Source organism: Medicago truncatula, chromosome 3 (assembly GCF_003473485.1).
Source record: "Medicago truncatula cultivar Jemalong A17 chromosome 3, MtrunA17r5.0-ANR, whole genome shotgun sequence".
Classification (NCBI taxonomy): domain Eukaryota; kingdom Viridiplantae; phylum Streptophyta; class Magnoliopsida; order Fabales; family Fabaceae; genus Medicago; species Medicago truncatula.
This window is the reverse complement of record NC_053044.1, coordinates 48976218-48993438: the sequence shown is the minus strand read 5'-3', so window position 1 is coordinate 48993438 and position 17221 is coordinate 48976218. Positions and strand designations below refer to the sequence as shown.

Genomic DNA, 17221 nt, shown 5'->3' with positions numbered 1-17221 from the left:
TCTATAGAAGTTGGTTATAAATACTTGAATTATGCTTATTTTTATAGAGGTCTGATCATATTAAGTGTCATTTTATATTGATATATTGATTGTTGCTTTAAGAAAATAAAAACATATTAAGTATCACTAAAATTACATTTTTAGTCCCTTAACTTACTTACAGGTAATAATTTGGTCCTTTATCTTTTTTCCATTTCAATTTGGTCCTTTTTGTCCAATTTCATATACATTTTCAAGCTTCAAATCTAATATTTTTATGCAAACATAGACGAGGATCATAGATTTGAAGACTGAAGGACCATAAGAAAATAAAATCATGAATTTTAAGCTTAAAAATTCATATAAAAATGGACAAAAATGACCAAATTGAAATAAAAAAAAGATAAAGGACCAAACTGTTGCCTGAAATTAAGTTAAGGGACTAAAGGTATAATTTTGCCTTATTTTTAAATACGACATTAAGTTTTTTCTCCAATATTTTCTCAAGTAAATAGGGTGTTCCCTAAGCCATTAAATTATAATTCACAATGCATTTATAAAAGGGTTAAATATGTTTTTGGTCCCTACATTTTACGCGATTTTAAGAATAGTCCCTACATTTCAATAAATGTTTTTAAAATCCCTACATTTTTTCTCCGTTAGCGTAAATAGTCCCTGTTGTCAAATTTCTAACGTGATGCCAATGTTGGCGGTTCAATCTCCCCGGAAAACGGCAGGGAACTTCACCACGATCTTTCTCCGCAGCGTCGTAGATGCGGATCGCCGTTGTTCGTCACATTTCTAGTGAAATATGTTGGTTTAGAGGGGAAGATTTGGAGGCCGAAAGCAATGATGTTATCGTTGAAAGTGCTTGCTGTTGCGGGTGTGGAAGGTGTTGTGGTGGAGATTTGGTGGGGTGGGGTTGAACTTGTTATGATGGCTTGTGTTTCATCAACATGACACTGATGGCAGGGACCAATTGCACTAACGAATGAAAAATGTAGGGATTTTAAAAACATTTATTGAAATGTAGGGACTATTCTTAAAATCGCGTAAAATGTAGGGACCAAAAACATAATTAACCCTTTATAAAAATAACAATTAATTCTCCAATATTTAATGAGAATAATTCAATAAAATCATTTCACTCTTTTAAATCATTTATTAATGTTTTTGTCTTTATGTAAAACAACCTTAAACACTAAAATTGAAATGGAGAAACCTTAAACACTCAAATTCAAATAGAGGGAATAACACCAAACTTATATGGCAAATTCTATGGTACACCCACTCTTTAAATTAATAGTTAAATAAGTTATTTTTTGAAGAAAAATATTATTTTTTATCATTTATAATTATAATAACTAAATCTTATTCATAAAAAATGTCAACAAAATAAAATTACTATTTTTTGAATTTTTATCACTCATAATCGAGAACATTCATTATTTTTTATGATAATATGTAAAAAAAATTACTATAATTCTTATAAACAATGAAATGATGTTTTTTCTTATGAAATAATGTTCTATAAAATATAAATATTGAAAATAGCTATTTATTACATAAAAAATGATCGTTAATTTATAAAATTATGAAACAGGAGTACCGGTACACTCAAATATATTGGGTGTACCATAGAAGTTAATATACCTCAAACGATACATAGATATTAATCTTATTTTTAAATACTAACGGTGTATTCCCCTAAAAAAAATATACTAACGGTGTATTATGTATTCTATTTTCATGGACCTGGATTGATCAAGATAACTGATTAATCACTACAGTGTGAGTATTTGAGTTGTTGGGATCACTACCATGTCCGCAGATTTAGCTTGTTCACAATGAAGATATTTTGGTCAGTGTATTTAAAATTTTGAAAAAATCAACTTTACGTGCAAAGGCCAGGTTTGGGGAAGTTAACATTATCAGAATGTAGACAACAATGAAATCCAGGATTATCTTGTTCATTTTTTATTGAACAACAATTTCAGCATTGATTCTCCAGGTGTTTAGCGAAACTGGTGGTGCTCTTGTTCTAGCTAAGGCTTCCAACTCTCCTCGCGCTACATTTCATCTTATTTCTAGTTGTATTTTTTTTGTATGCAAGGGAGGGGAAGAGTCCCGATAGAAAACAAAATTCAAGACTTGTATTTGTAACATTATATATGATGTAATGACATGAATTTATTGGCGTAAGACAAAAAGGATTATGATGCGAGAAATAATTCAATCGGTAGTTCAATCAAGTCATCCTTGCTAACCAGAAGGGTAGGACTCCAGAATTGACGATAATACCACGTGCTGTTGAGGGTAACTTTAAACCTAACTAGTTTCATGTATTCATCCCTTTACAGAAATCATTAAAATGTTTCATTAATCATAACATGGAATCTTTGGACCAGCTCAGATTAATGATTTTCGAAGAAGGTGTAATAGGTTTGGGTTTAATTCATACACATCGACGGTGTAAAAGGGTTATACACTGTTAATTAATCATAAGCATCAAATTATTAAAAACTTACTTTAATCCTGACTAGTACCAAAGTCGCACAATATTTTGGTTATGATGTGCTAAAAGTATAAAACTTTCTACACTGAATGTGTATCATAATCAAACTCAATAGCTATATGATCATAAAAGTAATTCACTACACTACTTTCTAGATTTAAAAAAAAAAAAAAAACTATGTGCTACGTCCCTCTAATGAGAATCATTACCCTCTAATGTGAACGTTTAGGAGAGACAACACTGCTTCATTGAACAGAAACCATGAGAAGATGAATCAACACAAGGGTACCTCTGGAGTGGGGCCGAATCAGGAAATAGTTGATGTTTTCAACATCGCCTTACTGGTTTGTGATAGGAAGCTTCGAGAATATTGGGGAAAACAGCTTCTCCAACTCAAGTAAACTGAAACCAAATCAATGTAAAGAAAACTGAAGTATGTTAACTGATGAACTTCTAGTTCCTAAGGTGCAATATAGAAATAATCTGTTAATTCACTTACATCTGATATTTTTGATAGGCTTCATTTTTTTTGGCCAAGAACAAATCACTATCTTTGGGAACTCTGGGAAGATTGATTACAGGAGTACCTGCAAATTTTACAGGGGAAAAAACATAAAATATCATTATGAAGTACTGGTAACAGCATTAAACTAAACCTATAATTACAAAGTACCAGTGACAACATTAACCTAACACCCATGGAGCCAGTGTGATTCAAAACACAATTTTCTAAACGGCTTACATTTACAGAATAAGAGATATATTACTCAAAACACGGTGGAACGATCGAAACTGAAATTAAAATTCAGAAACAAGTACATTAAAATAACAGAAATTTCTGAACTTTTTGAATAGTTTATTGCTTCTTTCATTAAGTATGAAATATAAGTAAATACATGTAATAACTTTTTTATATAGTTTACCGTAATAGAAATAACAATTGTTAATGCTTTTAGCCACGCAAATATTCCTGGAAAAGTGAAATTGGCAATACATGATATTCCCATTTTGGTAAAAGTTTAGAAGAAAAAAAATTGAGCCTTTTTTATTTTAAAGTAATTGACATAGGTGTGTTCCTTTACATGGGTATGTAAATGGTAGCAAGTAGGAATATCCTGCAACTCGTTATCTTCAACATACACTTCTTTCAATCACATTATTTCTCTCTTTTGAATTTGAAATAACATTCCCCAAAATTATTAAATACTAACCAAACATGTTTACTAAGCATTTCACTTGGGAATAACATCAGTAATCATGATACTGAGGGAATCTCAGAAACTTAGGAATATGCTATTTACTTCACCAGTCCAGAAAATAGAGACGAGCAACTTTTGTTCAACTTCTTCGGAGATAGACTAAATGTAAGAGTAGCATGGAAGAATAAATTCTGAAACTTAAATTGTACATAAGTGATTTACTATATGGACATGTGTAAATAACTACTTGCATAGAATAGCGCAAAATTGCAGGCAGCATATCTGTCCAAATAACAGGAACTTGAGAAAAAAATCCAATGCACATAAACAAGGGGAAAATATGTCATATGATAGAGATGTTAACAATAGTTACTCATCACAAAAGTATAACTAAATCTTAAACAAATAATCCATCCAGATTTTACCCCAGACAAGGAACAAACCAAAAACCAAAGAACAGTACCCCACAGCACTTCACAGACTTAAACAGAAGGCTGGAAATGCCACAGGAGAGTAACAAAAACATAGAAATTGTACATGACAAAGTAGCTCAAACCACGAGTTATTAGAAAGAAAGTTCAATTGATAATACGTGCACAAAATTAGATTGATTACACATGGTAATTTACAAATGTATTAATCTAAAAGAAGTTCTGATAATATAATCTTTATATTCCCTTCCATTTCCCATAAAATAGTTTCAAATAATGTGCTCCCACATTGCAGCTAATTCACAGAAATGTGCAACCTTGGAGAAGTGAAACTGAAAATCGTTCTTCTATACACTACCATGTAAAATTTTAGAAGGTAAGATGAATAAAGCATACTTGGAAGTGGGGCTGGGCGTTTCATTGGCACATCTTTCTGAACTTTTAATGACAACTCTTTGCCAGGCAGCTCTAAACCCTGTCCAAGTAAAGGTGTAACAATAATGTTAATATATACGATGCAATGTAAAGCAGACAAATATCTTGGATAATCTATAATATAAAACTGGCCTTGATGCTGTATGGGTGTGTGTTTGCTTTAAACTTAGATCATGTTTTGATGAACAACTTAATAAGCACTTATAGGCTATAGCATAAGCATTTATCATGTAAGCGTATATGTAGAAACTATTTCTATAACAAAAAATAAATGCATAAGCATTTATCATGTAAGCGTATATGTAGAAGCTATTTCTATAACAAAAAATAAATTAAAGTCAAATAGTTTTTATATAAAGTATAAGCTATTGTAAGCCGACCCAATTTAGTGGGATAAGGCTTTGTTGTTATTGTATAAGCTGTTGTAAGATGTTTTCATAAGCTATACTGGAGAGTTTATGAAAATAAGTTGAAATCAGATTATTGATGTTATAAGTTGTTTCCATAAGTTCTCCCAAATAGTCTCACAGATGGTTATGTCACTAACATAAATAAGTCGATCCAAACAGACTCCTAAGAGAGAGCGAGAAATAATCACAGCATTCTGCTAAATACCAGGGGAGATACAAGTTGAAGGCACACTCGATTATAAATATGGTTTTGATGTTTATATGGATATGTTTACAATGGCATGCTAGATCATTATTCATCACTATCGATTGAACTTAAGAATCAGAACAAAAGCGAAAAATAAAGCTATACCTTCCCCTTTTGTCTTCTTTTCAATATTTTGAAATGGCATTTTTTGACATAATGCATCAAGTGATAACGAGTATGCCTGGAGCATAACTGTTCTTGGATATCAGGGTTCTGCTCTAACCACTCAGAAATTTCCTTAGACTTAACTACCTCGTCCTTGTTTAATGTTTCTAACCAAGCATACACAGGAAGCCATTGATCAGTGCGTTGAAATCGTGCATGAGGAACATCAACATTATTTCCTTCCTTTTCCTGCATAAGAATGAAATGAATGATTATCTACGACGCACACGGATACAGACAACAGTAAAACTTTAAAAAGTTAATTAATCGCATATTATAAAGTTAGTTATGATTAGTTGAAAGAAATATCTTCCATCAGAGGTGTCGGTGCTAGAGAAACAAGTATGAATAATTAGAATTGAAAATAGAATGAAATAGTGACCTGATTAGGGAGTCTCATGCAATTTTGAATGGAGATGAGTCTATGGCAAAGATCTGGGCGAGGCATGGATTGGATACCCTCAGGGAGAGAAGAGAGGTTAGAGTCGATCCAAGCTTCAACCTCCGCCATGGTCACTTCCTTGGGCTCCGGGAAGGAGCACAGCCATGCTTGAGCCATCGTCGCCCATTCTTGTTCTTGCTCTTGTGCTGCTGCATTTGCGTCGCCGGAGTTCGACATGTTTGCTTCCTGGTTGCGCACCGAGGGTGGAGGGTTTAGTTTGGGTTCCGAGTAAAAGGGGGCAATAAGTAAAAAGCAAAGGGTTTTGCTGCAATTGATTTAGGCTGAAATGTTATTTTTTCCTATTTAGTTGTTATTGCTTTGGTCCATTAACTATAAAAAATATTGTTTAACTATTTAGTTTTTTTTAATCTTGTTTTAGTCCCTTTTGTTAGGTTTCCGTTAGGGTTTAAAAAAAAAAAAAATTAACTTCTGGACACGTGCCACTTTGTCATTGGCTCTGAGATTTTTTTTTTACAAAAAAAATAATATTCTTATAATATATATATTATATATATATATATATAATTTAAAAAGTCCCAAAGTCAATGACAACGTGACACGTGTCCTTTTGTCATTGGTTTTGAGAATTTTTTTACAAAAAAATAAAATATATATATTAAAAAATATTTTTTTTTGTAAAAAAAAAAATTAAAAAAAAATTATCAGAGTGAGAAGGTGACATGTGTCCACACTTAACGTTTTTTATTAAATCTAACAGAAACTTAACAGAAGGGACCAAAACGAGACTAAAAAACAACTTAAAGTACTCAAACAATCTTTTTTTTTAGTTAAGGGACCAAAGCTCTAACACCCCGTTTTTCCCAACTTGAAAATTTCACATATAAATCAGAGTAATTCAATATAAACGGAATGTCACACATCTTTTCAAAAAATAATAAACGGAATAAATTCACTATTTATTGTCCAACTTAAACATCATATCATTTATTACTTCGCAACGGAAATTATTTCAACGTTTAAAACAACCTTGGCACAAACGCCTTAATGTAAAATCTCATAAAATTATTCCAACAACGTGTTCATAAAACTTCATAAAATAATACGTAAGGAACAGAAAGCAACAACAAAATTCTCATCCCGTTACGTATCAAAGCGACCCTAAGACGATGACACGTGAGAGAGTCGACTCACTTCACAACTAATCTTGATTACCTGCAAGTTACCCAATTGTGAGGGTAACATTTCCAAGCAGAAGATGTGAGATTTCACATTCAATAATAATAAGCATTTAATTCATCAAATGCATTTAACAACTCAAACCTCATCAATTAATAATAATAATTCTTCATATATTACTTCATTAAAATATCAATCAATTTCTAGTCGTCATTAATATCATATTCATCACATCATATACATTTGAATCTCCTGCGAATCCTGCATCGATACCTGCCCGATACTTCCCGATACGTATCCGAAGAGTATCCAAATATTAAATTTTATTTTTAAAAAAAATAATTATCCGATACGTCTCGATACGCACGGATACTTGTGTTCTTTATATTATTTTGATTTCTGTTTTTTGTTTGTAAAAAATAAGAATAAAAATATTATATTACTATAATATATATACATTTCCTTTATCTTTCTTTGGTGCCAGTACGAGTCACACCACACCACACTTTGGCCACCGTCGAGAAATTAGGGTTTAAAGCTTCTTGTGCAACCTTGTTCTTCCTCATGTTGTGAGAGAAATTGGGGTACTTTCTCTTTTATCCATTCTTTGAAAAGAAACAAAATGGATCCAAAAAGGGTAGAAGATTTGGTTTATGTGCATACTAATCTTTGACTCTTGTCAAGGAAAGAAGATGGATATAAGAAAGGACAATCAAGAATGTAAGACATTGGTGGAGATGCGCATGAACCGCTTGATGATGTTGGAATTGAGTTAGCAGAGTTGTCTTTGGATGAACTTGATTTGGAAGCTGATTTGTATCTTGATGATGGGAATGGAGGAGAGGAGATGTAAATGTTAGTTACTTGTTAGTGTTAACTCTTAGTACTGATGTGTTCTTTTTTGGATATAGTGCTTCTTTTTTGGATTGATATAATATAGCACTAACAAGTTCCTTTTGGATATAGTGTAGCATTGATGTATAGCACTGATGGTGCTCTTTTTGTATATATTGCGTATGTAATTGACTAATGACCACCCTCTTAATCGTCAATATTATTTATATTTATGTTAATGTGCTACGAGTCTGGTTTCTTGTGTTTGTTAATATATTTGCATATTAAAAAAATGGTTATAATTATATTGTACATTTAATTATATAATTTTTTTTTATTAACGTATTCCAGCCGTATCGTATCTTTATTTTTGAAATTTTTCCGTATCGGCGTATCGGTGCAGTATCGTATCTCGTATCCGGGCTTCACATCATATAACAACATAATCATCACATCATAAACATCATCATATAACAACATAAACATCACATCGTAAACATCGTCATATAACAACATAATCATCACATCATAACATCATCATATTATAATATAAACATCACATCATAACATCATCATATAACAAAATAAACAACGATTAATAAATATTAATACTTCACATAGTTCTTCATTAACAACTCATTGATAAATGACAACTTAACGACAACGACAATGCGACATCAACGACTTCAACTCGACAATGCAACTACAACTTCTTAATCATGCATGTGGTACCAACCAGGGCGTCAAGCCCTCAACATAAAGAGCATAAATACACTCACAAGGCATCAAGCCCTCAACATATAGAGTATTATTATACTCACAGAGCATCAAGCCCTCAACTTAAAGAGCAGAAGCTCATAGGGCATCAAGCCCTCAACTTCCAATGAGTATGCATGGACTCAGCAACTTACAACTTAGACAACTTCAACAACTCATATGACTCCAAAATCTTGGAACAACTACTTACGACTTGACAACTTTGACCTACATATGCAACTTAATGATTAAATAATCAATAACAGCAGAGACAATAACATACAACAACTTCACAACATAACATCATTAATAATAACAACTTGAATGGTATAACAACATTATCTTTTATATCATACATTTTCCACATAAATATATGTAACTCAAATTAACAACTACTTAATCATTTAATTCAGACTCACTGAAACACAATATAATTATGAACAACTTTCATTCCTACCCCAAAGACCAACTCACGAACTCATTAGACCCTTTATACAAGTTATTTCTTTTCTAAAAACATCTCTAGATGGCTAGGATAAAGTCCCTATACTTAGGAAGAAGTTTAGAAGCAATTGGAGTGGAGAAAATTGCATTTTTAAGGTTTCTAGTGTGACAGAATCGTGGCACGTTGGTCTCCCATCGTGGCACGATTTTTCCAGCATCTCTAGACAACATCATATTTTCAACCCTCACGTTTTCGCTCATAAAAATCAAACCGTTAATCTGTTTTCGATACCGTTTTCACCTACATGTTCCTGACACTTGGCCCTATCATAATCTACAGAAAAATTCAAGTTCCAACCACCCAAAAAAAATTGATTTCCAAACCTCACATAATCCCCTATTTGCAAAAACGTTTAGACACCGACTTTTCAAGCGAAAATCCTAATTTTCATCAACCCAACCCCAAAACAGGTTCTAATCATTGTACTGTGAACAATCTAAGGTCTGAACACTGTTTGTTCATTAATTCGACGGGTTTCTATCATCTAATCAACCAATTACAACTTCTAACCCTAATTTCGCAAATTCCCAAAACTACAACCCACAACCTGTTAAATTCAATTTTCAGAATCATATACTTAGAATTATTAAATGTTAGTCCCATCTTACCTTAAATTAGATGATCGGACTCTACAAGATTGCTCCTTTTCTCACAAGATTCTTTCTTCTCTGACTTCTCTCTTCTCTTGGTTTTCTCCCTTTTTCTCCAAAAACAGGTTTCACGTAATCCTTATTTTCCAATTCTAACTCTCCCTTTTATATAAATCTTTAACCTACTTATTTTATCTTATTTCCAAATCTGCCCCTCACACCTCAATATTCTATTTTAATATATATATATATATATATATATATATATATATATATATATATATATATAATATAAAATATTTCTATAACAAATATATCTCTATAACAAATATATTTCTATAACATATATATTTCTACACCAAATAAGAAATATATTTTTACACCAGATAACATATATATTTCTACACCAGATAACAAATATACTTCTACACCAAATAACATATATATTTCTACACCAAATAACATATATATTTCTACTAATAAATACCAACATATAATATAACAAAATATCACTCATCAAAATAAATAGTCTAAATTATAAAAAGACATCTAAACTCAATAAAAAAAAAAAAAATAGGGCGTTACAAAAGCGATATCAATTAAATACTTAAGAGACCAAAAGAGCATTAAGCCATTGATTAATTAGGATTAAATAGGCAACTACCAACCCATTTGGGGTTGGCCTAGTGGTTGGCTTGGGATCTTGGAGTTTGCTCCTCCAGAGGTCTCAGGTTCGATTCCCTCTGGAGCCAATTTCGATGGGCTAAGTCCATACAGAGCTTGCTCTGGCTTTAAACGGGCCCCCCGCAAGTGGGCGGTGGGATTGGTCCCCTCGGATTAGTCGATTCTTGATCGGATACCGAGTTTTCAAAAAAATAAAAATAAATAGGCAAATACCCTGAAAATTCATCGCTCAAGTTTAAATGAGAAATAAAGTTGATTGGTCCCCCATTGGAAGTCACGTGGACGATGCAGATGAGGGGACACGTTACAGTGCGGTGATCCACATGGCTTGGTGTGATTGGGCGTCTAGCCCGTCCAGGACATAATCCATGAGTGTTTTGTTATATGTGTATTTTGAACATTTAGTTGCTATTGGATTCAAAACTATTGGACTTGGCTTACGTGGTGGCATTTAACATAGGAAAGCATAAAAGTTTCCCGCTATGGGAAAGTTAATTTTAACCACTAAATCAAGTAAAGAACATTATGTTATCATAGACTCTCAACACTACATTATTTTGCCAACTATCTTCCATCATCTCTCTCCATCGGAAATTAAAAACTCATCCTGAACTATGATCTAGAAATCAAATTAAAATCATACAACTCTAACAAATCAAATCAAATCTCAATAAAAAGAAAGGGTATTCTTAACGAGTGCCCTCGGGGCACTCTTTAAGCATCCCAAATTTAGAAAATATTCTTCAAAAAAGTCAAACGTTACAAGTTTCAGTGCATTGATTACATAAATTTTCATAAAAACTTACTATTAAGGGTGCTTAAAGAGTATCCCGGGGGCACTCGTTAACATTTCCCAAAAAGAAAACTACTAGAAAATGAAAGAATTTAATTTCATTTATTCTAAATCAAATATCAAATGAAGAAAGAGAAATGATATTTGTACAACTATTTTTTGACAACTTTTAGACAAATTTCTTTCTCATACTCACATTAGATTCTTACTCTCTCTCTCTTTCTCTCTCTCCATTGTTTTGACCAATGAGAAGAGAGAAAAAAGGAGGTTGTCATAGAAGTTGTTAGCAAATGGTTGTTCAAATATCATTCCTCATGAAACATGTTTATACACAAAATCAGATTTTTGGATCATTACTTTCGGATGCCATTTTCGGCCACCTTGAGCATGCTCAAGAAAAGCATACATCGGATTTGTGTTCTTCGTGATGAGATCTTTCTATTGTTATAATTCTTCTTGCATTATGGGCAACTCGCCAGAGAGCCACCGCACACCACCGCGGGCGAGTTTTTGGTCACCACTCCGATCGGAATTGAAGAACGAAATTCAAACCCAGATGGGTGGTGGTGGTGACCGAAGAGCCACCACACATCTCTCTATAATACTTTTTAAAAGTTTGTATCGTTTTGCTTATGCATCAAATTTTTCGAAAAATTCATTTTAGTTACTTTGTGTATTTTACTTCTTCTTAAAAAAATGAGGCGGTAGATTTGATGTTGGTGATGGTGGGTGAGTGAGGCATGAAGGAGAAAGGATAGTGTTGGAAGATGGTGTGAAAAATAATACGGTGATGAGAGACTATAATAAAAGTGTTTGGGTATAAATTGTTTGTTTGTGTAAAACTATTTTCCTATTCGACATAAAAGTAAAATGAGAAGAGATAGGGCTATTTCGCTTGCGGTCAGAGACATCAACCAAGCGTAACAGCTGCAATCTCTCGATCGATTAACGGATTCTAGCTTTTTAAACGATATTATCACAATCACTCGACAATGTCATTCGTGTCCAAATGTTGTCGTTATTTCTAAGGGATCGTTTACACATCGATTTCCCAAACATTTAAACAATCACAAAGTCGATTGGATAGTTTAATCGACGATTTCCCAACCGATTAAATTACCCAAAAACATCAAGTCCTAGATTAAAAGTGATTATCAAATATTAACATCCATGTCTAGAGTGATAACTTAAGATAGATTTTTATTTTATTTCTAGATTCAAAAGTATGTGTCCATATCATTTTGAATCTCAATAAAACATTAAAATGCAAGAATAACAACAATATTGAATAAATAGCTAGAACCATGTATTAAATGATCAAAAGATTACATAATAGCTTGTTTGAATACCTCAAAACCACAAGAGTAGATGTAGCTAGATATGTCTATGATAGCTTTGCAAAGGATGATGAAAAGATGAAGATTCCATGACAAGATCCATGATGTCTCAACAAATCTTGGCTTGAATCTACTCCTAACTACCTTGCTTTGTGTTTCTCTCTAAAAACCAGAAAAATGTAAATAAAACAGTAATGGAATAATGTGGAAAGGGAAGAGAAAACTATTTATATGGGCAAAATCCGCAACATTTCGCTTGCGCGAGATGCATCTCGCTTGAGCGAAGCACCTAAAAATCCCACTCTGGCCAGTGAAGATATGCCATGTGGACCTTATCCTCTGAAGCTGCTAAAACTCGCGTAAGCGAACTGGAATCGAGCTTGAAAGCGAATCCTGGAAGTGCTCTCTGGACAAATTTCGCTTAAGCGAAGTGGCTTCTACTGATGAACTTTGCTTGAGCGACTGGGAAGCGAGATTGGAAGCGAAACTGACTATTGCTCCCTGGAACTTTCTCGCGTACGCGAGACATCTCTTCACTAGAAGCGAAGTGGAAGCGAGTTGGCTACGAAATGAGGAGTTGCTCCCTGGAACTATCTCGCGTAAGTGAGTTATGCTTGGCTTGGAACATTGTTTCTTGGTCCTTGCTTGTCATTCTTGCACAAGTTGAGTAGAGTAAAGCATTTAAAGCATAAATGGTTTAATCACAACAATTGATTAGTTTTCCTTAGATAATTTGTATAACAAGTCACTGAAATGCATATTTTAACATAAGAAATATATTACTTTTGAGCACTTATCAGTGATCCCCAAATACGTTGATGGTAAAGTATATAGTGCACCTCAAATCAATTTTATCCTTTGTGCATATTGTTCAAGAATTTGGGTTAACATGATTTAAAGGGAATTTATATAGGATGCTTCCAACTCATAGAGATTTTGACCATGTTTTAAGACCATTTCAAAGTGTTAGCTCGTGACATTAATCACAGGTTCCATTTAGCTTGGATCTATTGAAGTTTTGGTCTATGATGAACCAATTTTTTCTACCATTAGATTAGATTGTCCTATAAAATCTTATCATGGTCCATCAACATCAAATTTGACTCATCAATTCTCTCTCATTGCACTCTATTCTTCTTCCTTTGTCTAGCCAAAAATTCATTCACAATTAAAAATGAATCAGTTTCTTCCATTGATGATCTTTTGGCAATTGATTCATAAAGCATTAGTGAAGCTAACTAGCTTTCTTCAACTTTCAACAATTTTCTACTTCACACCAATCTTATTCTTTCTAAAAAATGAACCCACCGTGCAAAATGAAATGCCAACCTCACTGAAAAAGATTAATTTATAAATGAGTTATGTATATAATTGAAGAATCTTAGCTTCAATTGCATGTAAACTTATGCATTAATTTTACATCTTCCCCTATTAATATTTTATATTTTTTTTGCAATCCTCTATTTTTTTCTGGGTCACTGAAACTTTTTTTTTTATTTTAAAAAACATACATTTGACTTTTCAATTATTTCATTTTTTGATCCATAACATTGGACTTGCTGCTATCTAGCTTTTAACAGATTAATAACTTACGTAATGTTATCTTATTCAAGAAATTAATGTTAATTCAAATTGACAAAACTCAAACAAATTAGTGAGATCCATAAGATGAATAACCCAAGATACCAAAATTATTCATAAAAAAATAAAAATAAAAAAAATTATACCATTTTTCTCTCAAATTTTTATTTTAGGATTGAGTTTTTGTTAACAATGAAACAATCGGTTCAGAGAGAAAAAATTAGAAAGATTGTAGTTGTACTACGTAGTTGAAAGAGAGAAGAGATAAGGTACAATGAGCGAGATAGAGTTGGGGTTAGATTTGGTATGGGTGGAGCATGATAGAAAATCTAATCAAATGGTGGTTAAAATTGGTCCATGATGGACCAATATTTTTATGGGTTCATTTTATACAAAACCTTAATCACATGTGTGAAGTTATTAAAACAAGTGTCTCAAATAAATGCAACGTGCTTACATGCATCTTTACTTTAATTATCTAATGTTAGGTCATGAGGATGTTGAGTTTGTACATGATATTCATGCATGTTTAATCGAGTTGATGATATTGAGCAATGAGCATGTAGATAATATTGATGATAAAGACAATCATATGGTTTAGGATGTTGAGCTAGCTTAATATCTCGTGTGACTATGGAAATAGAGAGAGAGGATGTTTCCAGCAACAAGCTTTATCTTTCCAAATAAAATGTTGATGATAAAGTTACTGAGGAAGTGCTTTGTAATATTAACAAGGATACATCATGAAAAGGTAAAAGAAAGAATAATATATTGAATGAGTCGTGTGGTAAAGATAGTTACAAGCTTTCTTTAGGCCAATGGGTATGCTTATTATTCTGAGTATTTGAAGACTTTTGAATCTACGATGAAAATGGGAACAAAATCTATATTATTTGTGTTTAACTCGCTTTTTTGATTTGGCCAAGTTAAACTAGAACATGGGATGGAGTTTGAGTGTATCTCTGAAGAGATAATAATATGGAACTCAAATAGTGTGCCTTCAATAGATGTTGATCTAGTAAATTATTTTGACATTGTGGCATTATTCTATAATTTGGGTTATCGTGACTTTAAAGGAATGTATTGGATGAACTCAGCTCACTGTAAATTTTAGATATAGTTTAAGACCACTACAAAGTGATAGTGGAATTATCCGTATGAGTGAGGTAGATATGAAAGCAAGCTAGCGACTCAAATGAACGTAACATGCAATATATACTTTAATTTGAGGATCCAAGTTAGATCTTGAAAATTAACCATGAGTTTGTAGGTGATATTCATGTTGAAGACACTCGTGAAGAAAAAACACATTTGAAGTGCAAATTAAAGGACTTCACCACAAGCTTCCAGCTTCCATATAAATTAAAAGTATTGATGATAAATATAGCGAGGGAGTGCATGGTAAGATTAACAAGCTTGTAGATCAACCATGGTCCATGAAACAATAAAAAAATTTATTTTAATTAGTTTATGAAGAGGAGGGACCAATTTGAATATTTCTAGATGAGTATGTGTGAATTTTGAAATGTGAATAATAGAGATTTATTTTGGGTCGTTAATCGAAACATAGAGACATGTTGTTAATCGATACATAGAGACCATGATGTGTTGAAGAGACTGATTTAAGTTTTTTGAAGGAGAGATTAATTTGACCATTTTTCATGAGTCCGATAAAATTAAGGTAAAAAATAAATATAAGGACAAATTAGCCTGAAAATTTGACATATTATTGTCATTTTACACATTAGCAACAACGGAAAGCTTCGTAACATTACATTTTACATATTAATGTGTCCCCGTTTGTGATTGCCAAATAATATTTCACGTTTTTTTCTTGATAATTATTATATTATTTTTTTATCATAAACTACTATGAATATTTAATCGTAAATAAATGATGATAGTCAAGTGATTGAGATCATTTAGTCAATAAGTTCCACTAGAAAACGAATTGTTTAAAGAACACCGATTCGATTCTTATGTAGAGCAATTATTGAGAAGACCTTGTTAAACTCCGGTCTTTACTTACCACATGAAGAAACTCTAATCTTCTCCTATATAGAGAGGCCTCTGTCTAAACTCTAATTCATTCACTCTTTATTAAAATACTTTACATTGAACGCCTAGTTTGGTTAATTACAAGTAATTCTACCAAAACTTATAAATAAACGAAGTGAAAAGACAATGCTTCATTGTGTTTTCTACGGAAAAAAAATAGGATAAATTGATGTCTCAAATAATTCGAAGATCTTAATTCTCAAAATTTTAGATAGATGATGATTTGACATTTGAAAGAAAAAAAAAAGTTTGTTTAAGATGAAGGATATGAGATATGAGAGACAGAAAAAAAAAATGTGTGAATCCTTTAAAAATTAATAAATAAATAAATAAAATAAAAGTAATTTGTTAGATTTCATTTTAAATAAAATATTATATTGTTCGATGTAACTTTATCCAAGTTGGTAGGAATTTTGCATGATATATATATATGGTGTGGTGTTTAAACCTCAGACATTCACAGTTAATTCTTAACTATTAAACTTGCTTAACAAAAAAAATTCATTGTTTTTTTTTAAATAGTTGGATGAATTAGATTTATTCAGTTATCAAAGAGTTAATGAATTAAAATTTAAAATATGATAGATTTGACAGATGATGGATAAATGGACTCAATTGTCGCGACCATTTTTTGTTTTTTGAAAGGATTGTCACCACTAGTCTTATCACATCATTAATGATAAAAAAAAATATCTTGATGAAAAAATATCATAAACAATGATGGAGACAAAAAAAGATCCAATGGTTGTAATTGAGGGACCAAAAATTCAATTTTAGGAATAGAATAATTAAAAATTATTTTTGGTCAAAATATGGAAATAAAAAATGCATTTTAAGTCTTTAAGTATTTCTCGCAAAGTTAATTAATTTAAATTTACCAAATATCTCTATTGTTTTAAAATTTTAAAATTAGGGGCTAAAGATTTTTTTTTTTTAAGTGTGTACACCTATAACCTATTAAGCTCTTCAATTCTGAATTTTTAAGATTACTATGATATAATATAAATATGTTTTAATATGCAAATGACCTCTGATAATACGAAGAGCTTTGATTGATTTATTTATTTATTTTGGAATAAAAAGGATTTTGATTTTTAATCCTGATAAATATTTTATATTTTTA

The 17221-nt window shown here is 31.9% G+C and overlaps 1 protein-coding gene across 1 annotated transcript; it reads right to left on the bottom strand.

The window, feature by feature from the left end:
* Nucleotides 1-2474: 2474 nt before the first annotated feature.
* Nucleotides 2475-6084, bottom strand: LOC11429706 (uncharacterized). The gene is made up of 5 exons (XM_003602772.4): nucleotides 5764-6084; nucleotides 5322-5570; nucleotides 4521-4599; nucleotides 2994-3081; nucleotides 2475-2896 (listed from the first exon to the last, which is right to left on the bottom strand). Exons 1-5 carry the CDS (start codon nucleotides 5998-6000, stop codon nucleotides 2833-2835), a joined length of 717 nt encoding a protein of 238 aa, XP_003602820.2. The 5' UTR covers nucleotides 6001-6084; the 3' UTR covers nucleotides 2475-2832.
* Between the last annotated feature and the right edge of the window lie 11137 nt (nucleotides 6085-17221).

Bases quoted from the DNA above. Each gene is read 5' to 3' on its own strand.
- LOC11429706 (XM_003602772.4), bottom strand. From the start codon at position 6,000: ATGTCGAACTCCGGCGACGCAAATGCAGCAGCACAAGAGCAAGAACAA. The intron at 5,571-5,763 runs GTCACTATTTCA...ATTCTTATGCAG, and splicing joins GCATGAGACTCCCTAATCAG to GAAAAGGAAGGAAATAATGT. The intron at 4,600-5,321 runs GTATAGCTTTAT...TTACTTGGACAG, and splicing joins AAAGAAGACAAAAGGGGAAG to GGTTTAGAGCTGCCTGGCAA.